At 54.5% G+C, this 16,975-nt stretch overlaps 1 protein-coding gene across 1 annotated transcript; it reads left to right on the plus strand.

The window, feature by feature from the left end:
• Nucleotides 1-9,320: 9,320 nt before the first annotated feature.
• LOC113180485 (tryptase alpha/beta-1-like) lies at nucleotides 9,321-11,065 on the plus strand. The gene is made up of 6 exons (XM_026385510.2): nucleotides 9,321-9,385; nucleotides 9,564-9,624; nucleotides 9,788-9,959; nucleotides 10,082-10,347; nucleotides 10,489-10,652; nucleotides 10,720-11,065. The coding sequence occupies exons 1-6, from the start codon at nucleotides 9,341-9,343 to the stop codon at nucleotides 10,882-10,884; spliced, it is 873 nt and encodes a 290-aa protein (XP_026241295.2). The 5' UTR covers nucleotides 9,321-9,340; the 3' UTR covers nucleotides 10,885-11,065.
• The last annotated feature ends 5,910 nt before the right edge of the window (nucleotides 11,066-16,975 follow it).

The following is a 16,975-nucleotide window of genomic DNA, read 5'->3' on the forward strand; positions in this document are numbered from 1 at the left end:
CCCCAGTGCTGCCGTCTGCCAGACCAGGGTGTGCGGATGGTGGGGACCAACCCATTGCTCCATGACAAGCCAGGTTATTCAGATCCCATGTGCTTTTTCTTTTCATGCCCCTTTTCTGCTGCAGTATCCAATCCAGTCTGCCACAAAAGATTGGTCATTGAGCCATCTCTGTTCCTGCTAATCTGGTATAAATGAGTCAATAGATGAGGAAAAATAAAATTTAAGAAGTGCTCAATGTGATTACACACCTGTAATCCCAGTTACTCAGTACTCCTGGGTGCTGCCCAGGTCCCCTAATCTGTTAGGTCATCAGGCCCCAGGCAGAGAGAGGACGGTTGGGAAGGGCCTGCCCTGTGCCCATCTTATCTGCAGTGACCATGGGACCTGCAACGGATGTGGCCAAAGGGTGATTGCCGAGTGTGGGTTTCCATGGGTCACTGCTCAGAGGGCCAGAGCTGTCTCTGGCAGGCTTGGTCTGAGCCTTGGACTGCATTTTCATATTTCTTTTTTTTTTTTTTTTTAAAAATACACCATTTTAATCAATTCATTTTTATTTTTCCCACTTTTTATGGGTGCATTATAGTTGTAAGCACTGGTGGGATTTGTTGTTATATATTTGTACATGCACATAATACATAATGTAATGATATAATTTAGCCAATACCACTCCTTAGCACTTTCTCCCTTCCACCCCAAATACACTATTTTAGAAAAGATTTAGATTCATAGAAAAATTATAAAGATAGAATAAGGTACTCATACTCCCTGCATCTGATTTCTGCGGTTACTAACACCATACATTGGAATGATTCATTTGTTATAATCAATGAGGTGATATGATACACTATTTAACAAAAGTCCATAGTTGATTTGGATTTCATTACTTTTCCCTGAATATCCTTTTCCTATCCTCAGGCTCCTCCGGGCAGGACAGCTTCTGACTTCCCTGCTCTTGGCCCCAGAGGGTTTTGCAGAGTGCAGTCACGGGGTTTATAGAAGGTCCTCTGTCAGGATTTTGCCAGCTGTTTCTCATAGGGGTATTGGGGGTCCTGGGGGAGGACCACAGGGGTGAGTTCCCTGCTCCTCAGCTGCATCAAGGGCGCATGTGGCTGTGGAAGTCCATCTTGCTCACCTGGTGGAGAGAGTGCCCAGGTGTGTCCACTGAGCCGGCTCGCCTCCCCAGGTGAGTCTGGTCAGTGCTGTGCAGAAGGAAGCCGTGAGGCGTGGCCATGCCTCACCTCTGGAGAAGCATCCCTTTGTGGAATTCTGAGGGAGACTGAGCTCTTTCTCCCAATTTGATTATTAATTCAGTTACACATTTGTATCTGTTTGGACTCATGAACGTTGAGCTTTGGGTCAGGGCCCAGCAGTCCTTCATCTGTGGCCTTGGTTGTTTTGGCCTGTCTTCAGGGGCTCGATTGGTCTTAAAGTGTCTCTTGCATCTGGTTCGGGACACCGTGGCTCTTGTGCATCTCCTGCCAGGGGCCCAGGGCCAGCCATCCCCTGGTTCCCTTCAGTGGTAAAGGCACTGGAAACAGAGACTGGGCCACGTGCCCCTGCTGCTAGGGGGTGTCACTGCCTCTTGGCCTTCTGCCACCAGAGCACAGGTAGTCAGTGCCACATGGGAAGGAGATGTGTGTCTATTTATAGCAGCACTCCCTCTGTATGCTGTCCTGAGTCTCCCCTGGTCCAGCACCTCAGGGGCCATGCCAGCCCCTCCCTGAGATTGCTACAAGACACCAGCCCTCCTGTGCTCCACGGATCAGTCCTAGCACCCTGTGTAGCAGCTTGGGTGCTGTTGACCTGCACCTCAGTGAGGGTTTTCTCCAGGGAGCACTGGCCCTGTGCCTGGTCCTCCCCCAGCCTCAAAGCCAATGCCCCCACTGTCCAGGGCCGTCCGTGTCCCCCTCCCTGCTATAGTTCCTCCCAGGCATGTACCATGGTTCACCCACCTGTGTCCTTCTGGTGGGCTTTGGTGTTTCCTGCTTGGGTTGTTACAATAAAGCTGAAGTGAACATTATTGTTTAAGTCTTCTCCCTGAGCTACATTTTTATTTCTCTTGGGTAATTCCCTAGGGTGGAATGGCTGAGTCACAGGGAAACTTCATTTCTGAAAGTGTAGCTGCTGCAGGGGCTGGGGAGACCGCTCAGTGGCAGGTGCCTGACTGGCATGCATGAAGTCTGGGGTTGATCCCCAGCAATGCAAAAAAGAAAAAATAAAAGTTGTTACAGACCAAAGTAGGAAAATTCCACTTACAATGGCATCCAAAAGGTTAAAACACCTAGAAATCAACGTGGCCAGAAGGTGGAACACAGGTGCAGGGCTGCCTCTATGCCCTTTCCCACATTCCTGATGCTCTGGCATTTGGGAGACTGCCCCTCAGGGCTGGCTAATTCTGGAGATGGTGAATGAGTCCCCTGGGACTCACCTGACACCTGTCAGGTGGTGCATGAACCTTGAGAGCCTTCTGTTAAGGCCAGACATGAACTGTCTGAGTTCCTCCCAGGCAGGTACCACTCATGGGAATTGTGCAGAACAGGTCAATCCACAGAGATGGCAGACTGGAGGAGAGTGGGGAGACGGGGTCTGCTTTTTCTGGCGGGGGTGGTGGTGGAAATGTTTGCAAGTTTCCTGGAGGTGGCTGCAGACCATGGTGAATGCACTAAACCCTTGGACTTGTTCCCTCTGAATGACAGGTGTCATCCATGCTGATTTCTCCTCATTAGCAAATGTCTAAGTTGGTTGCTGAATGGGAAGGCAGGTTCACTGGTTCCACTGTTCCACGTAAGGAGCTCGCTTATACACAAAAACGACTGTTGAGGTTTCCAGAGAGATTGGTCCTTCTTCACCCTCTCCCTGGCAGTTTGGCCATTCCTCGATTCCTGGCACTTGGTCCTGTCAGGCTTTGGTTCAATCTCAGACTCGGGATTGCTGCAAGCTCCTCTGGGAACATAGTTCTGGACCATTTGAGAACTCCAGTGACAGGCGGGTTTTAAAGGAGAGGTACCTGCCCAAAGCACCACCCCAAGCCCCCTGAACCCTGAGACAGTCACAGGCATCCTGGTGGCTCCTGACTGTCACTGGAAGTCTACCCATTGCCCCAGGGCAGCAGGAGCAGAGGACCTGCTAAAACCCAGGGCACATCAGGTGGCTCCTCGGTTGACAGAGATGGCCCTTTGTCTCCTGGACTCTCCTGAGCCCTGGCTTCTAAGAAGTTCAGGCCAGCACCTTGCAGGGCACCCTCATGCTGGGCCATCTGACGCTTTCTCATGAGTAGACTGAAGTTCTATGCTTTTGGCAAGAATATCACAGGTAGGACTGAGTGCTGCGTCTTGTTGAGGGTGTCCAGCCTGTTGTCCACTTTCACTGCTGGATAAGGGGGGACTGCCAGGCCCCTTACTGTTTTCCCCTTAGTAACTAATACATACTTCATGGGGAGATTTAAGACTGTGTGAGCAGCTGATTTCTCATCAGAATTTTAATTAATTTATTTATGACCACACAGACTCATGAGACATCCTATCTTATTCAAATCTTAATTTATTTCTTTTTCCCAATTATAATGTGGTATGCCAGTCAGATCTGGGGATTCTGGGGGCTCATACAAATTGGCTTCCATGTCTTTTTTCTTTTTTTTTTTTTATTCACTGCTAGACATTGAGCACGGGGTGCTCTACCTCTGAGGTATATCTCCAACTCTTTTAAAATCTTTTAAGTTTTGGGATAGGGCATCTCTAAGTAGCTGAGTCCAGTCTTGAACTTGTGACCTTTCTGCTTCAGCCTCCTGAGTAGCTAGGTTAGCAGCGTGTATCACCATGCACAGCTTCTAGGTCTTTTTCACAGGTCTCAATTTCTCTTGGAGTATTTCCTTGTACAAGATGACTTTAGGCTCCTTTTTTTACTTCCTCTGATCTGGACATTTCTGCAGGAAACCCAGTTCCTTTCAGTGGTAGATTGTATTTAGAAACCAAAATCTAGGGGTTGGGTATTTCTCATTGCTCTTGGAGTGTCTCTGCTCTCAGTCTTCTCAGGGGACATGTATAGGGTCATGCAGGTGTGCACATGTGCATTCCCACACTCCCTCCTCACCGTGTCTGTACAGGAAGCCATGAGCTCTCTGTCACCCATGCCTGAGGCCGTGGTCCTATCCCATGGCTCATCAGGTCTGCCCCCTCTCCATCCTGGGCAGCCCCCCACCTAATTCTTCCCCCATGAGCAGCAGTCCTGCCTCCCCCAGGGCTCTCCTGCTCAGACTCTGACCTCACTCTGGGCCCTGTGGCTCCCCTGGACTGCCCGACCTGAGGCTCAGGACTGACTCCGAGGAAAGGGGCTAAGAGGAGAAGCAGGCAGGGCTTCCCCTTTATTACAGCTCTAGCCATTTTGGTGGTATATGGCAGGACCCCTCGGTGACTTCCCTGCAGCTCCCTGCAGAAGGATATCTTCATGCCTTTCTGGTGGCTGCTTGTGCCCCTCACTGTGCCTCCGCAGGATCTGCTGCCTGTCACAGAGCTGTAGAGTTCTTCTTTCCTCTTCCTTTCATGCCCTGCTTTCTGGGGTGAGGATCCAGTTCACCTAGGAATGTGGCTGTAGGCCCCAGGACAAAGGGTGCAAGTCCTTTGTCCTCCACAGGACTGGTACCTTGCTCCTGGGCTGCAGATGGCCTCTGGTTTTCCTAGTTTTCAAGTTGGGTGTGGCCCGACCTATCAAGCCTTTTCTTAGGTTCCTGCTTTGAGTCCCTTCTGCGCTTAAGGCAGGGGAGGTTCTCCTTTGTGCTGTGTGACTTTGCTTGTTACTTTAGGTCTATGATCCTCTGTGAATTATGGTGTGAGGAACCAGTAGTTGAGACTCTGTCCCCTGTGCAGACATGCAGATGTGGTCATGTCTGTTGAAAGATATCCTTTTCTTCTGTGGAACGTAGTTGGTGGTGTGTGCTGGTCTCTCTTGATTGCTGGCTGCATTGATGTGTAGATCCCGAACCAAACACCAACTCTGTAATCCCTGCAGCCTTACAGTCGGTCATCTCACATCACATGTCTGACCCAGAGCCAGTGTGGAACCCGGCCACAAGGGAGCAGGATTTGAGGGGAGTGATCCCCTCCCCCACTCTGCCACTACAGGGGTGGCCAGCTTCCCCTGAACCTGCCCCTCCCCAGAGCCTCTGCGGCCCCCATACAGCCTGTAGGAGGCAGAGGCCTCCATGGTGGACACAGGCCTACCCTAGCATGGATGGCAGCACCTTTAGGCCAGACATGCTGTGTGCTGGGGGCTGGCATAAATCTGCCAGGTGGGCCTAGGGCATAGTGGAGGGCTTGGGGCCTGGAGTCCAGCAAGACTCCCCACTAACAACACTGGCCCTCACCCTGCTTTGCCCTCCAGGATAACTGGAGGCCCGCTGGCCTGCCAGGTGGATGGGACCTGGTTGCAGCCTGGCGTGGTCAGCTGGGGCGAGGCTGGGTCCGTCCTTACCAGCCTGGGGCCTACAGCCACATTCCCATGTGAACTGGATCCTCACCCCAGAATTGGGGGCCTTGGGGCTGGGAATTCTAGGGCTCCCCTGGCCCTCTCTCCTGGCTGGGCTCTTCCTGCCGGTCTTCCTGCTGCTGCTGCTGCTGCTGGCCTCCTGCGTCCTGGTGGCCAAGTGCTGGCTGCACAGAACCTGGCTTGAAGTTCCCACACTATTAACCCCTGATCCCGATTTGCATGATCCTCCCCCCATCCTCCTCCCTGCAGAGCAAAGTTAGAGCAAGGGCCACATCCTAGGCCTGTCTGGGCTCTGTCAGCAGTTCAGTCCCTGCCCAATAATGCCTTCTTCCTGGAGGGAAACGAAGGCTGAGAAGGTGCAGTTATCTGCCAAGGTCTGGGTAGGAGGGTCCACCGACCCCGGTGCTTTCTGTTCAGTCTCATCCACCCCCGAACGCCCTTTAGCAGTCCTGGAAAGTCCCCAGCACCGCCCAGGCCAAAAGACCTGGGTCAGTGGCATAACTTGGTCGTGGCAGGGGAGCCTAAAGGTGCACCTACACAGCTGCGTCCAGCGCGTGCCCAGAGTTGACGGCCGGGCTCTCCCTCTGGTGGAGACAGGAGGAACTGCGTCGCTCCGAACATAGCTTGGCTTTGCGGAAGAAAACCACAAACTGTGAATCTCATGATTGGCGCATATAAAATCCGAAGGGTCTCACAGACGCTGGCGCAGACTGACTTGGCAAGGCTATTTCGTTATGACCCTAACGAAATACAAAACGCTGTACTTTTAAATTTATTTTTTTAATATTTATTTTTTAGTGATAGATAGGCACAATATCTTTATTTTATTATTTTATTTTTATGTGGTGCTAAGGATCAAACCCAGTGCCTCACGCATGCTAGGCGAGTGCCCTAACACTGAGCCCCAGCCCCAGACCATGTACTTTTTAATTTTTTTTTTAAATTTTGGTACCGGGGGTTGAAGCCAGGAGCGCTTAACCATTGAGCCATATCCTCAGCCTTTTTTTTAAATTTAGAGGCAGGGTCTCGCTGAGTTGCTGAGGCTGGCTTTGAACTCATGATTGCCCAGCCTCAGCCTCCCAAGCTGCTAGGATTATAGGTTTGCCACCACACCAGGTTCAAAATGCTGTAGTTCTGAATATTATCCTAACTGGATAATACTAACTGGAAAATGATCTTGGAAGCCCTAGCAAGAGTGAGGCTCTGGATCAATCCACAGTACCACGATCAATCAATCAAAACTTGAAAGTCAATATCATTTCTATCAGAATTTTTTTAAAATAAATTAAATTCTAGGCATAAAGACAGCACATTGTCCTGTTTTTGTTGTTACTTTGTCAATAATTTTTATATTTTGGGGGGGAGAGAGTTGCTGGGGATCAAACCCAGAGCTTTGCACATGCTAGGCAAGTGCTTTATCACTGAGCTACACACCTAACCCCTCATGAACTAGGTATTTTTTGGGGTGGGGGTACCAGGGATTGAACTCAGGGTCACTCAACACTGAGCCCCATCCCCAGCCCTATTTTGTATTTTCTTTAGAGACAGGGTCTCACTGAGTTGCTTAGCACCTTGGTTTTGCTGAGGCTGGCTTTGAACTTGCGATCCTCCTGCCTCAGCCTCCCATGCCACCATCACCAAGTTTTTGACAGAGAAATATGTCTTTCACCTTTACAGATATTTCCACTTCCAGGACTTTCTTGGTGTGAGTCTAGATTGTCACCTCTTGTTTTCTTTCTCCTGCAGAACTTCTTTTGACAATTTGGTGTCAGGAGGTGCTGGCAACGGTTTTTCAGCAAGCCAACAGTTCATTTCCTTCTAGTAGTCCTTTGACGATGGCTTCCAACCGTCAGCTGACTGCCAGTTTCTGAAGACTTTCATTGATTTCCAGCCCTATGTGATGTGCCTCAGCCTGTTTTTCTTTAATTGTATTCTATTTGGTGTTCATTGAGAGTGTTAGATCTGTTTGTTTATAGTTTCATCAAATATGTAAAGTTGTGGCCATTTGCTCCTCAAACATCCCCATATCCATCCCCTTTCTCTCCTCTGGCTTTCTGCCTCACATATTCTGCATCCTGGGTCTCTCCCGACTGCATGTCCCGAGGCAGTGTGGGTTTCTCACCCCTACTTGTTCTGCTGTCCTGTCCTCCTCCCCCCACCTGGCTTTCTACCCATGTTGTCCCTTTGCATCTGCACTACCAGTTAGTTCTGTCAACAATCCCACCTCCAGTAGAACAGCCTCCAGCAGAGGAGAGATGAGGAGGATACATCCCCTCCCAGGAAATGGAGATGGGGCTCGCAAGTTCGAGGTGTGGGGGAGAGTGACTGAGTGCCTCTCTGGGACGGTGTCACTTCCAGTGACCCTAAGACCAGTGGCTGTCCTCCAGCAGAGGTCAATGCTTAGGGCCAGGGCAGCAGTCACTACTCACCCAACCTGGGCTCCCAGCAAATAGACCAGAGGCTCCATCACCTCTAGCCCCTGATTGGCTCAGTGACAGCCAATCACAGGGACCTCACCATCACAGCTATTGACTGGTCTACCTCTCAGGCCTGAGCCAATCGGAGCATCCCTTGGAGGACAAGGGTCCAGAGCCCCTGACTCAGTAGTGCCTGCAGCCCCTGCCCTCTGTGTGTCCAGCCACCCTGTCCTGGAGCCCCCTGTGGGCTCCTGTGGTTCCATCTTGCCAGCCCTTGACAGGGCTCCGGATTTTGTTAGAGAAGGAGTGGAAGCCAGGTCGCTGAGCATGACAGCCCCTGCTGGTTGCATGCTGACCCTGGGGTGTGCAGAGGGTAGGGTGGGGGCAGGGCCTGCACTGCCCTCTGCTGAGGGCCCAGAAGATGCAATGAGGCAGAATAAGGGCTGGGGTCCTGGAATCCTAGGTGAGGAGGTAGCCCACCTGGGACCCCATGAGCAGCAGTGTGTCAGGAGGAGGGGCATAGGGACAGGCAGGACAGTTATCATCCCTGGACTTGGCAGGGGGTGCAGGAGAGGTTTGGGGGAGGACTGCTGGCTGCAGGCCTCTTCTGCTATCCAGCTCTGACCACAAGCCATCCGATGTGCAGATAAAGTGCAGATGGCAGAGATAATCAGGTACCCTCCGGACACCAGAGCTGCACAGATAAGGCCAGAGACCACCCTGCGGGATTCTTCTGTGGAGCCAGTTTGATGGGGATTAGCAGAGCCCGTTCCTGACCCAGACTCATGGTGCTGTTGATGTGACCCTCCCTCAAGTTGAGTCTGATCCCATGGGATCAGAGAACTTGGGTAGGGTGAGAGTGAGAACTTGGGTGGGGTGAGGGGGTGAGTGTGCCATCCTGTGCATGGCTCCTTTGAGGGTGGCCCACAGACATGGACTTATGCCCTGCATTCATCTTGGGGAGGCATGTTGGGTAGGACAGCAATGGTCCCTGAATGCCACTGTTCCTGAGGCCTTCTAGGGAGTCCTCTGTGCCTGGGAAGGAGGGGACAAGAGCCCAGTCCTGACAGCTGGGAGGTATTGCCATTCTGGTGCCAGAGATCCAGCAGCTGAGAGATGGACCCTCAATTCCCAGTGCCCAGCCTATGGCAGGGGCCACCTAGGAGCCCCCATACACAGGGGACCTGGCAGACCCTGAGCAGACTGGAGACCTCTCATCCCTATACTCCCACTGGGGCAGAGCCTGAGACGCCAGCATCCCACCCTGGGGGTGGTTTTGTGGTTGCCTGTGCATCCTCACGTTAAGGCCTGTGGACATCAGATGGACATCTTGGTGTGGGGGCATGTGTCACATGGTGGCCCTGGGTCTGAGTCATCTACTTCCTCCACATCTGGATTGGAGGTGGAGGGCCCTCTGACCCTAGCCTGGTTTGGAAGGATAAATGGAGGGGAGCTGGCTGTGTAGAGGAGAACAGGGACTGGCCAGGGTGAGTGTCCCCCACTCAGAGCCCCTGACATCTGTGTGCCCCATGCCTGGATCCCTGAGACCCCAGACCCCTAGTCTGGACCAGTGCTCTGATTCACATGGGCCCTGGCTCCATTCTGCTCCACCATCTGCCAACCTAATCGGTCTGGGTTCATGATGCCCATCCTCACTCCTTCTAGATGCTGAATCTGCTGGTGCTGGCACTGCCTCTTCTGTGCAGCATGGTCCATGGGGCCCCTGGTGAGTCCTGCCCTAGGCCTGCCCTTTCCCTGTCCCCTGCCCCCTACTCCCGGCTGCACAGGCTGGGGCAGGTGGACTCTGAGAAGCCCAGCATTGTCCCAGGCAGGGGAGGGCTGATCCAGGGTGGGCTGCACCCTGGTGCTGAGGGTGCTCCCTGCCCCAGCCCCAGGCCCAGCTCTGGAGCGAGTGGGCATCGTGGGAGGACGGGAGGCCCCTGAGAGCAAGTGGCCCTGGCAAGTGAGCCTGAGATTCCACTTCGAATACTGGATGCATATGTGTGGAGGCTCTCTCATCCACCCACAGTGGGTGCTGACTGCTGCTCACTGCGTGGGACCGTGAGTCTCCATGAGCCTTCGGGGTGGGGTGAGGGCCTGGTTCACCCTGTGGCCCCAGATGCTCTGGAGGCTCTGAGGTTGGGGCCACTTCGGTCCATCTGAGCAGGACTCTCCTTTCCCAGAGAAATCATAAGCCCAGAGCTCTACCGGGTACAGCTTCGGGAGCAGCACCTTTACTACCGAGACCAGCTGCTGCCCATCAGCAGGATCATCCCTCACCCCAACTACTATACTGCCCAGGACGGGGCGGACATTGCCCTCCTGGAGCTTGAGGATCCTGTGAACATCTCCAGCCATGTTCACCCCATCTCCCTGCCCCCTGCCTTGGAGACCTTCCCCTCGGGGACACCATGCTGGGTGACAGGCTGGGGCGATGTGCATGATGGCGGTGGGTGGTTGAACAACTGAAGGCTTGGGCAGGGTGGCACGAGACCACACCATGGTCCCAGCCTTGGGGGTTCCCTTTGCGGAACAGGGAAGGGCACTGATCGACCCCCTCCTGAGGCTGCTCCCTCTTCTTTCACCGCAGTGTCCCTCCCACCACCGTTTCCCCTGAAGCAGGTGAAAGTCCCGATTGTGGAAAACCACCTTTGTGACGCACAGTACCACACAGGGCTCTACACAGGGGACAGCGTTCGCATTGTCCGTGATGACATGCTGTGTGCTGGGAACAAAGGGCACGACTCCTGCCAGGTGGGCCCTTGTCCCCCGCACCCCCGACGTGGGCCTTGCCCCAGGCACTGACTCTTGTTCTCCCCAGGGTGACTCTGGAGGGCCCCTGGTCTGCAAGGTGAAGGGTGCCTGGCTGCAGGCGGGCGTGGTCAGTTGGGGTGAGGGCTGTGCTCATGCCAACCGGCCAGGCATCTACACCCGTCTTACCCACTACTTGGACTGGATCCACCGCTACATCCCCAAGGTCTCCTGAGCCAGGTTGGCAGGGTTGCCACCCTGATCAGGCATCATCAGTCCTCTTCTGCCTCAGCACACTGTTTCCTTCCCAGGTGGCATCACCCCACCTTCCCAATCCCCCTACCCCTGCCCTGTGGAGCCCTCCACCTGCGTCTCTCCCCTCCTGGCTGCTGTGTTTCATTAAAGCGCAGAGAAAACATCATGGTAGTCACTGTTTATTTTTGGCTAAGGGCATCTCTAGGGAAGAAAGGGGTCCAGGTAGCGACTGGGTGCAACGGATGTAGCTATGGGGTCCCTGGCTACATGAGTCATGAGTCGGGCCTCCTTGCCAATGCCTGTGCTAGGCAGGCTTCTCTTCCACACAAACTTGTTTCTTTTTTATTCTTTTTTTTCAGGGGATGGGTAGCAGGGATTGAACTCAGGGGCACACTGACCCACATCCCCAGCCCTATTTTGCATTTATTTTCTTTAGAGACAGGGTCTCACTGAGTTGCTTAGGACCTCACTTTTGCTGAGGCTGGCTTTGAACTTGCAATCCTCCTGCCTCAGACTCAATTACAGGTGTGCACCACAGTGCCCTGCTCACAGGTTTGTTTCTGTGTGGTGTGGGAGGTAGAACAACGTGGGCAGCTGAAGGGAGCAAGGTAGAGGACAGAGAGCACCTGTGGCCAGGTGGAGAGAGCATGGGCAGCTGCAGAGCCCAGCCCCACCCACCTCTCCCCATCCTAACCCCATGGAAGGTGCCTCTGTGTAGCTCCAGTGTTCTCTGGTCTGCTTGGAGCACCTCCAGGGCTTGCCCCTCCCTGAGTGCTGCCCCTGTGACAGCTGAGTGCAGCAGGGGTCATTCCTTCTCCCTGCCATACAGGGCCCTGCGTGGCAGCTGTGTCCAGCTGCTGCAGATGGGATTTGGGGTTTCTGACTCCAGGCCCTCAGGACTGGAGGCTGAGCTGTCCAGACATGCAAGGTGCCCAGCATCTGGCAGGTTTGGTGAGGGCAGTGGCTGGGCTCAGGGTGCCTTCTCCTCCTGTTGGGGCTTCAGACGTGTTCATGGGCATAGCAACCCACCTGTGCTTCCTCATCCTTCCTTCCGCCTTCTGTACATGCAGTGGCAGAAACCCTCCTGTGAGGTTTATTGTGTTTTTATGATTATGAAAGAGGGCAGTGGTTTCTTGCAAGGGGCCCTGCTCCACACCTGGGTCCTGGTGGGGCTGTGAGCTCCATTGTCCCCCTCTAGGGTTGGGCTGGACTCCTGAGGGCTTTGCCTTCACCCTGGCCTTGCGCCCTTCCCTGTGGGACTCCTGTTCTGTGCTGCTGTCAGGTTGGGTTGCATTTTATCCAGTCTCCTGGGATTAGACTCCATAAGCTCCAGGTGATTATTCCTGGCTCCTGGCCGGGCTGCAGGGTTCCCCAGATGTCCAACCCTGCCTTCTCTCCAGGCACACAGTATGTCGTGTACAGACCCTGAGCTGGCCCCTTCCTCCCATAAACCGTGCACATATGAGAGCTGGTGGACAGATGGGGCCCAGGTTTGCCTCCTGGAACCCTCTGTTTGGCACTGACCCTTTCCTTTGCTAGGGAGGAGCTCTGGCTTCTGACCCACTGTCCACATTGAGGTTGCAGAATAGACATGTCAGTTGGTCCTTGGCGAGTGCTTTGGTTGCTCCCAGGCCTTGTGTGCATCGTGTATTTAGACATGCTCATGCTTGTAAATAAGATAGTACCCTCCTTTGGGATGATTCTGAGAACTTTTGGGCAAGAAGAAACTTTTGGGGTAGGTGGTGGTACTGGGGATTGAACCTGGGGTGCTCTACTTCTGAGGTACCTCACCAGATCATTGTATTTTTATTTTTATTTTTATTTTGAGTTAGGGTCTCACAAAGTTGCTGAGGCTGGCCTTGAACTTGCATTCCTCTTTCCTCAGCCTCCCAAGGATCTGGGATTGTAGGTGTGCACCACTACCCTTGGCAGAGAAGATATTTTCTTTTTTTTTTTTCTTTTTTTCTTTTTTCTTTTTTATTTCTCGGCGGATACAACATCTTTGTTGGTATGTGGTGCTGAGGATCGAACCCGGGCCGCACGCATGCCAGGCGAGCGCGCTACCGCTTGAACCACATCCCCAGCCCCGAGAAGATATTTTCTAAAGAAACATTTGCTTCCTTCTCCTTGCAGTCATCAGATACAAGATATTGGTTTAATCTGCAGAATCTCTGGAAATTATCTTTTGGGGGAAATGAATGGCCTGCCAGTTCCTCATCTGGACCCTCTTGCTTCTGTCCGTGCTCTGGTAGCCCCTCAGTCTCTTTAGGTATGAGAATCGTGAGGAAGGAAGTACTAACCCTCTTTAGTGTTCCTTTTGGTTTTAATTTTCAATGACAAACTTGATGTCTGCCTATCATAAAAACAAAAGAGAAACCTGGAGATATTTTCCTCTCTACCTTCACCCCACGGCCCATCTCTCTTGGGGTCACCACAGGTCGGGGGGTGACCTCCTGTGAGTGTTTCAGACATCCTTCAGCAAGGTGGTAGGTTGTGTACAGTGGGGGCAAGGGACCAAGGTTCCCCAGGAAAGGTGACATACGGGGGTGGGAACAGACCCAGAGAAGAGAGGCAGGGTGGCCTTCCTCTTATCTAGCTCTGGATTCCAGCTCAGCCCAGCTCAGCCAAGCCACAGTTGACAGATAAAAGTGGGCGTTGGCCCTATCAGGGCTGCCAATCACTGGGCCAGGCCAAGGGGTTGGTACCCAGCCCCTGTCTTTACTATCCAGGGCTCCTCCCCAGGGACAGTGTTCAGATGGTCAGCTCACTACAGACAGATGCAGCCCAATGACTCGCCCCTCATGGGCAGCTGACCCTCCGAGATGGGGGCATGGCCAAGGCCAGGCTGCCCCCTCCCTGAACTCCTGTGTCAGATGACAGGAAGCAGCACCTGTCACAGGGGTGCTAAGGGGACCAACGGGATGATTTGGGGTATCTTTAACAATAGCAGGCCTGGGATCTGGGGAGGTCAAGGGCTCTGCAGGCAGCAGCCTGAAGGGGAACAGGGTCCCCAAAGATGGAGCTGGGACAGGTGAGGGCCCTGAAGTCCCCTCCTGGGGGTCAGGTCTCAGTGGATCTGGCTCCCTGAAGACCCTACACCCTACTCTCTCTGGGCAATGTGTGGCTGCTGGGTCCTGGGTATGGCAGCCTGGGCTGGGCACACCTGGACCCCACCCTGCTTCCCTGTGATGTGCTGACCAGGCAGGTCCCACTCCTTGTCCCAGCAGCCACCTCCCAGGTGTGGTCCATCTAAGGGAGGCTGGCCCCCACCCCCAGCACACTCTCTTCCTCACCATCCCAGCTCAGACCCTTCCCATGCACCCTGAGCCTCAGCCAGGACCAGGTGCTGGCGTGAGGGGTGCCGGGCCTGGGCCTCGCACAGCCACAGCCTGCTGCACCATCAGATGACTGCCACCCTGCCTCAGTTTCCCCACTTCTAAGAGGAGTCCTGCCCTAGGGATCTTGGTGGGGCCCTCCAACCCCAGCCTGTGCATGGGGCTGGGGAGGGGGTGGGAAAGTCCCAGGCTGGGCCCGGGGCCCCTAATCAGCTCAGTCATCAGGCCCCAGCCAGACAGGAAGCCCTTAATGGTCTGGGCAGTTGGGGGGCTTTGCCCATCTGATCTGTGGTGGAGTCATGGGATCTGAGGACGGATGTGAGGACAGGACATCCTTGAGGGCAGGTTATCACGGAGTCCTGAGCTGTCTTCTCCTCAGGAGGAGAACCCCAAAGGCTGGGCTCCCAGAGGCTCTCTGGGGAGGTGTGAGCTGCAGGATCCAGGGAGGGCTTCCTGGAGAAGGTGGTATGGACCCAATCCACCGCCCGGGTTTGCAGGGATGGCAGCGTCCCATCCTGTCCCTGTGTGGTCTCTCTGTGTCACTAAGCTTATTCCCTGGGGTAGTGTCCACATGGAGATACAGGAGCAGGTGGGGCCTTTGGTGTAGTCCTGTTCTCCTCCTCCTCACTCCCTGCCCAGGGCACAGGTGTGTGGCTATCCCCCACCAGCCTACAGGTCCAGGGCTCAGGGTCGACTATCCTGTCCCTGCAGTGGGTAGACACCCCACAGTCCTTAGACCCGTGGCCTCCTGCTGTGTCTGGTGTGTGTCCCAGCCTAGGTGTGAGGATGGTGGCATTGCTGGGGGATGTCTGCATCTTGGCTGGGGTTGGTGGACCCAGTACTCTCTGGTCACCTGGGGCTGCTGTACTTGCCACCAAACACCACGAGCTAAAGCGTGGTCAGCTGGGGCGAGGCTGCGTTCATCCTTACCAGCCTGGGGCCTACAGCCACATTCCTATGTGAACGGGGTCCTCACCCCAGAATTAGAGGGCTAGAGGCCAGGAAGCCCAGCACTGTCCTGGCCCCACATGCCTGGTCCTGGGGCACGGAGAGCCAGCAGCCCCAGCAGGAATTGTGGTGCTTCAGGAGGCTGAGCCCTGCCTCTCAGGTCCTGGTGTGCTCCTTGGCCATCAGGCCTGGGCCAGCGCACAGGGTCGGGGGTACTAGGCAAGTTCCCCCTTGAGGGGCACTTTGTGAGACACGGCAGGCTGGGGCTGGGCAGTGCTGTGCCTCTCAGCTGCTCTTTATGGCCTGTGGCTGGTTTCAGCCTGCCCTGGGCTTTGGAGGACAACTGGCAACCAGCCATTTGCTCTGACCCCACCTGCCAGGCCAGATGGATCTTGGCTTCAGCTTGGGATGGGGACATCCACTCCCAGCCTCACCCTGGGGCCTGGAGGGCATCTCTTGGGCCTGCCGTGCTGACACTCCCCTCATCACAGGACTGTCCTTCTGTTTGTCCCTAAGGTGTCCATCAGGTTCTGAAGCCAGGTATGTCCTCAACTGGTGTGTGGGGAGTGGAGGGGAGGACTGGCGGGAAAAGCTCAGGGGGGACAGGGTATTTGTCACAGGTGGTTCCTGGAGGCCCAGGGAGGCCACATGCTGGAGTATGCACTTGAGTGTCCTGGCTGAGGGGTTGCTGGGGAGCTGCCCTGTGAAGGTGCCTCTGTCCCCTTGGTGGTTAGTTTGTATCTTTGGGCACATACTTTTGGCCTCACAGCACAGCTGTGGCTCACAGGCACCACCAGCTCTGGATCAGCTACACTGTGGCCTTCCTCCTCAATGACTTTCCTGCTTGGGCAGGGACCATTCCCACCAGCCTGTACCAGCTTCCCATCTCACTGGTTGACCACGTTGTCATCTATTGCTGCCACTAAGTGGAAGCTCAAGTTGACCCAGAGCTGGCCAGGGAGGGCCCCGCATGCTGACCTCAGGGACTTAGCCTTTACCAACATCTGAGGGGAAATTTATGCAAGACTCTAACCACAATATAGCGCACAATTTGGGGGCATTTGGCACAGTTGCCAGTTAATGTGATGCCACCTCTGTCTATTCTCATCCCTGGTTGGCCAACCATCCTTTCCTCCCTCCACCAGCTGCCTGGGTCTTCCTATTTCCTATCATTCTGAGCCTCCTTTGATTCCTGGGGGTGCCTGCCCTGGTGCAGCCCCCTGTGACTCCAAGGAGCCCTGCTACAATGTGTGGATCATGGTACTTAGAAACCAGCACATGGGCTTCTGGGGTGTCATTTCTCCAGGGAGGGCAAACAGGTGTGGAGCTGAAGTTGTAAGAGGGAGACCCCCAGGAAGATGGGAGGGGCAGTGGGGAAGTGGTAGCAGGCAGGACGCTGGCCTCTGAAGAGCCAGCAGCAACCCATTCTCTTCTGGCTCAGGGTGTGGACAGTCTCAGGTTTTAGATACAGGGGACCAAATCGTGAGGGGCCATGCTGCCCAGGCCGGCGTGTGGCCATGGTAGACCAGCCTCTGCTGTGGTGGGTGCTCACTGCTGCCCACAGCTTCTCTGGGTGTGTCCAGGGTGGGTGGGGGCAGTGTGAATGTCCAGGCCTGTGGGCACACTGGCAGTGCAGAGGACTCCTCTTGACCTTTGACTCTCTTCTGAGCCTGGAACCTGTCTTCTTCAGCAACAAGGACAACTATGGGCAGTAGGCAGTCCCAGGGCTCTGAGGCCTTTCTGGCCACCAGACTGGTACTGACTTTGGACGTTTCCAGACCCTAGCCA

Source organism: Urocitellus parryii, chromosome 9 (assembly GCF_045843805.1).
Source record: "Urocitellus parryii isolate mUroPar1 chromosome 9, mUroPar1.hap1, whole genome shotgun sequence".
Taxonomy (NCBI): domain Eukaryota; kingdom Metazoa; phylum Chordata; class Mammalia; order Rodentia; family Sciuridae; genus Urocitellus; species Urocitellus parryii.

What these genes read in the sequence shown, in the direction of transcription:
- LOC113180485 (XM_026385510.2), top strand. Translation starts at nt 9,341, where the DNA reads ATGGAGGGGAGCTGGCTGTGTAGAGGAGAACAGGGACTGGCCAGG. An exon ending in GCTGCTCACTGCGTGGGACC is followed by an intron (nt 9,960 to 10,081) that starts GTGAGTCTCCAT and finishes CTCCTTTCCCAG; the next exon opens with AGAAATCATAAGCCCAGAGC. An exon ending in GGGCGATGTGCATGATGGCG is followed by an intron (nt 10,348 to 10,488) that starts GTGGGTGGTTGA and finishes CTTTCACCGCAG; the next exon opens with TGTCCCTCCCACCACCGTTT.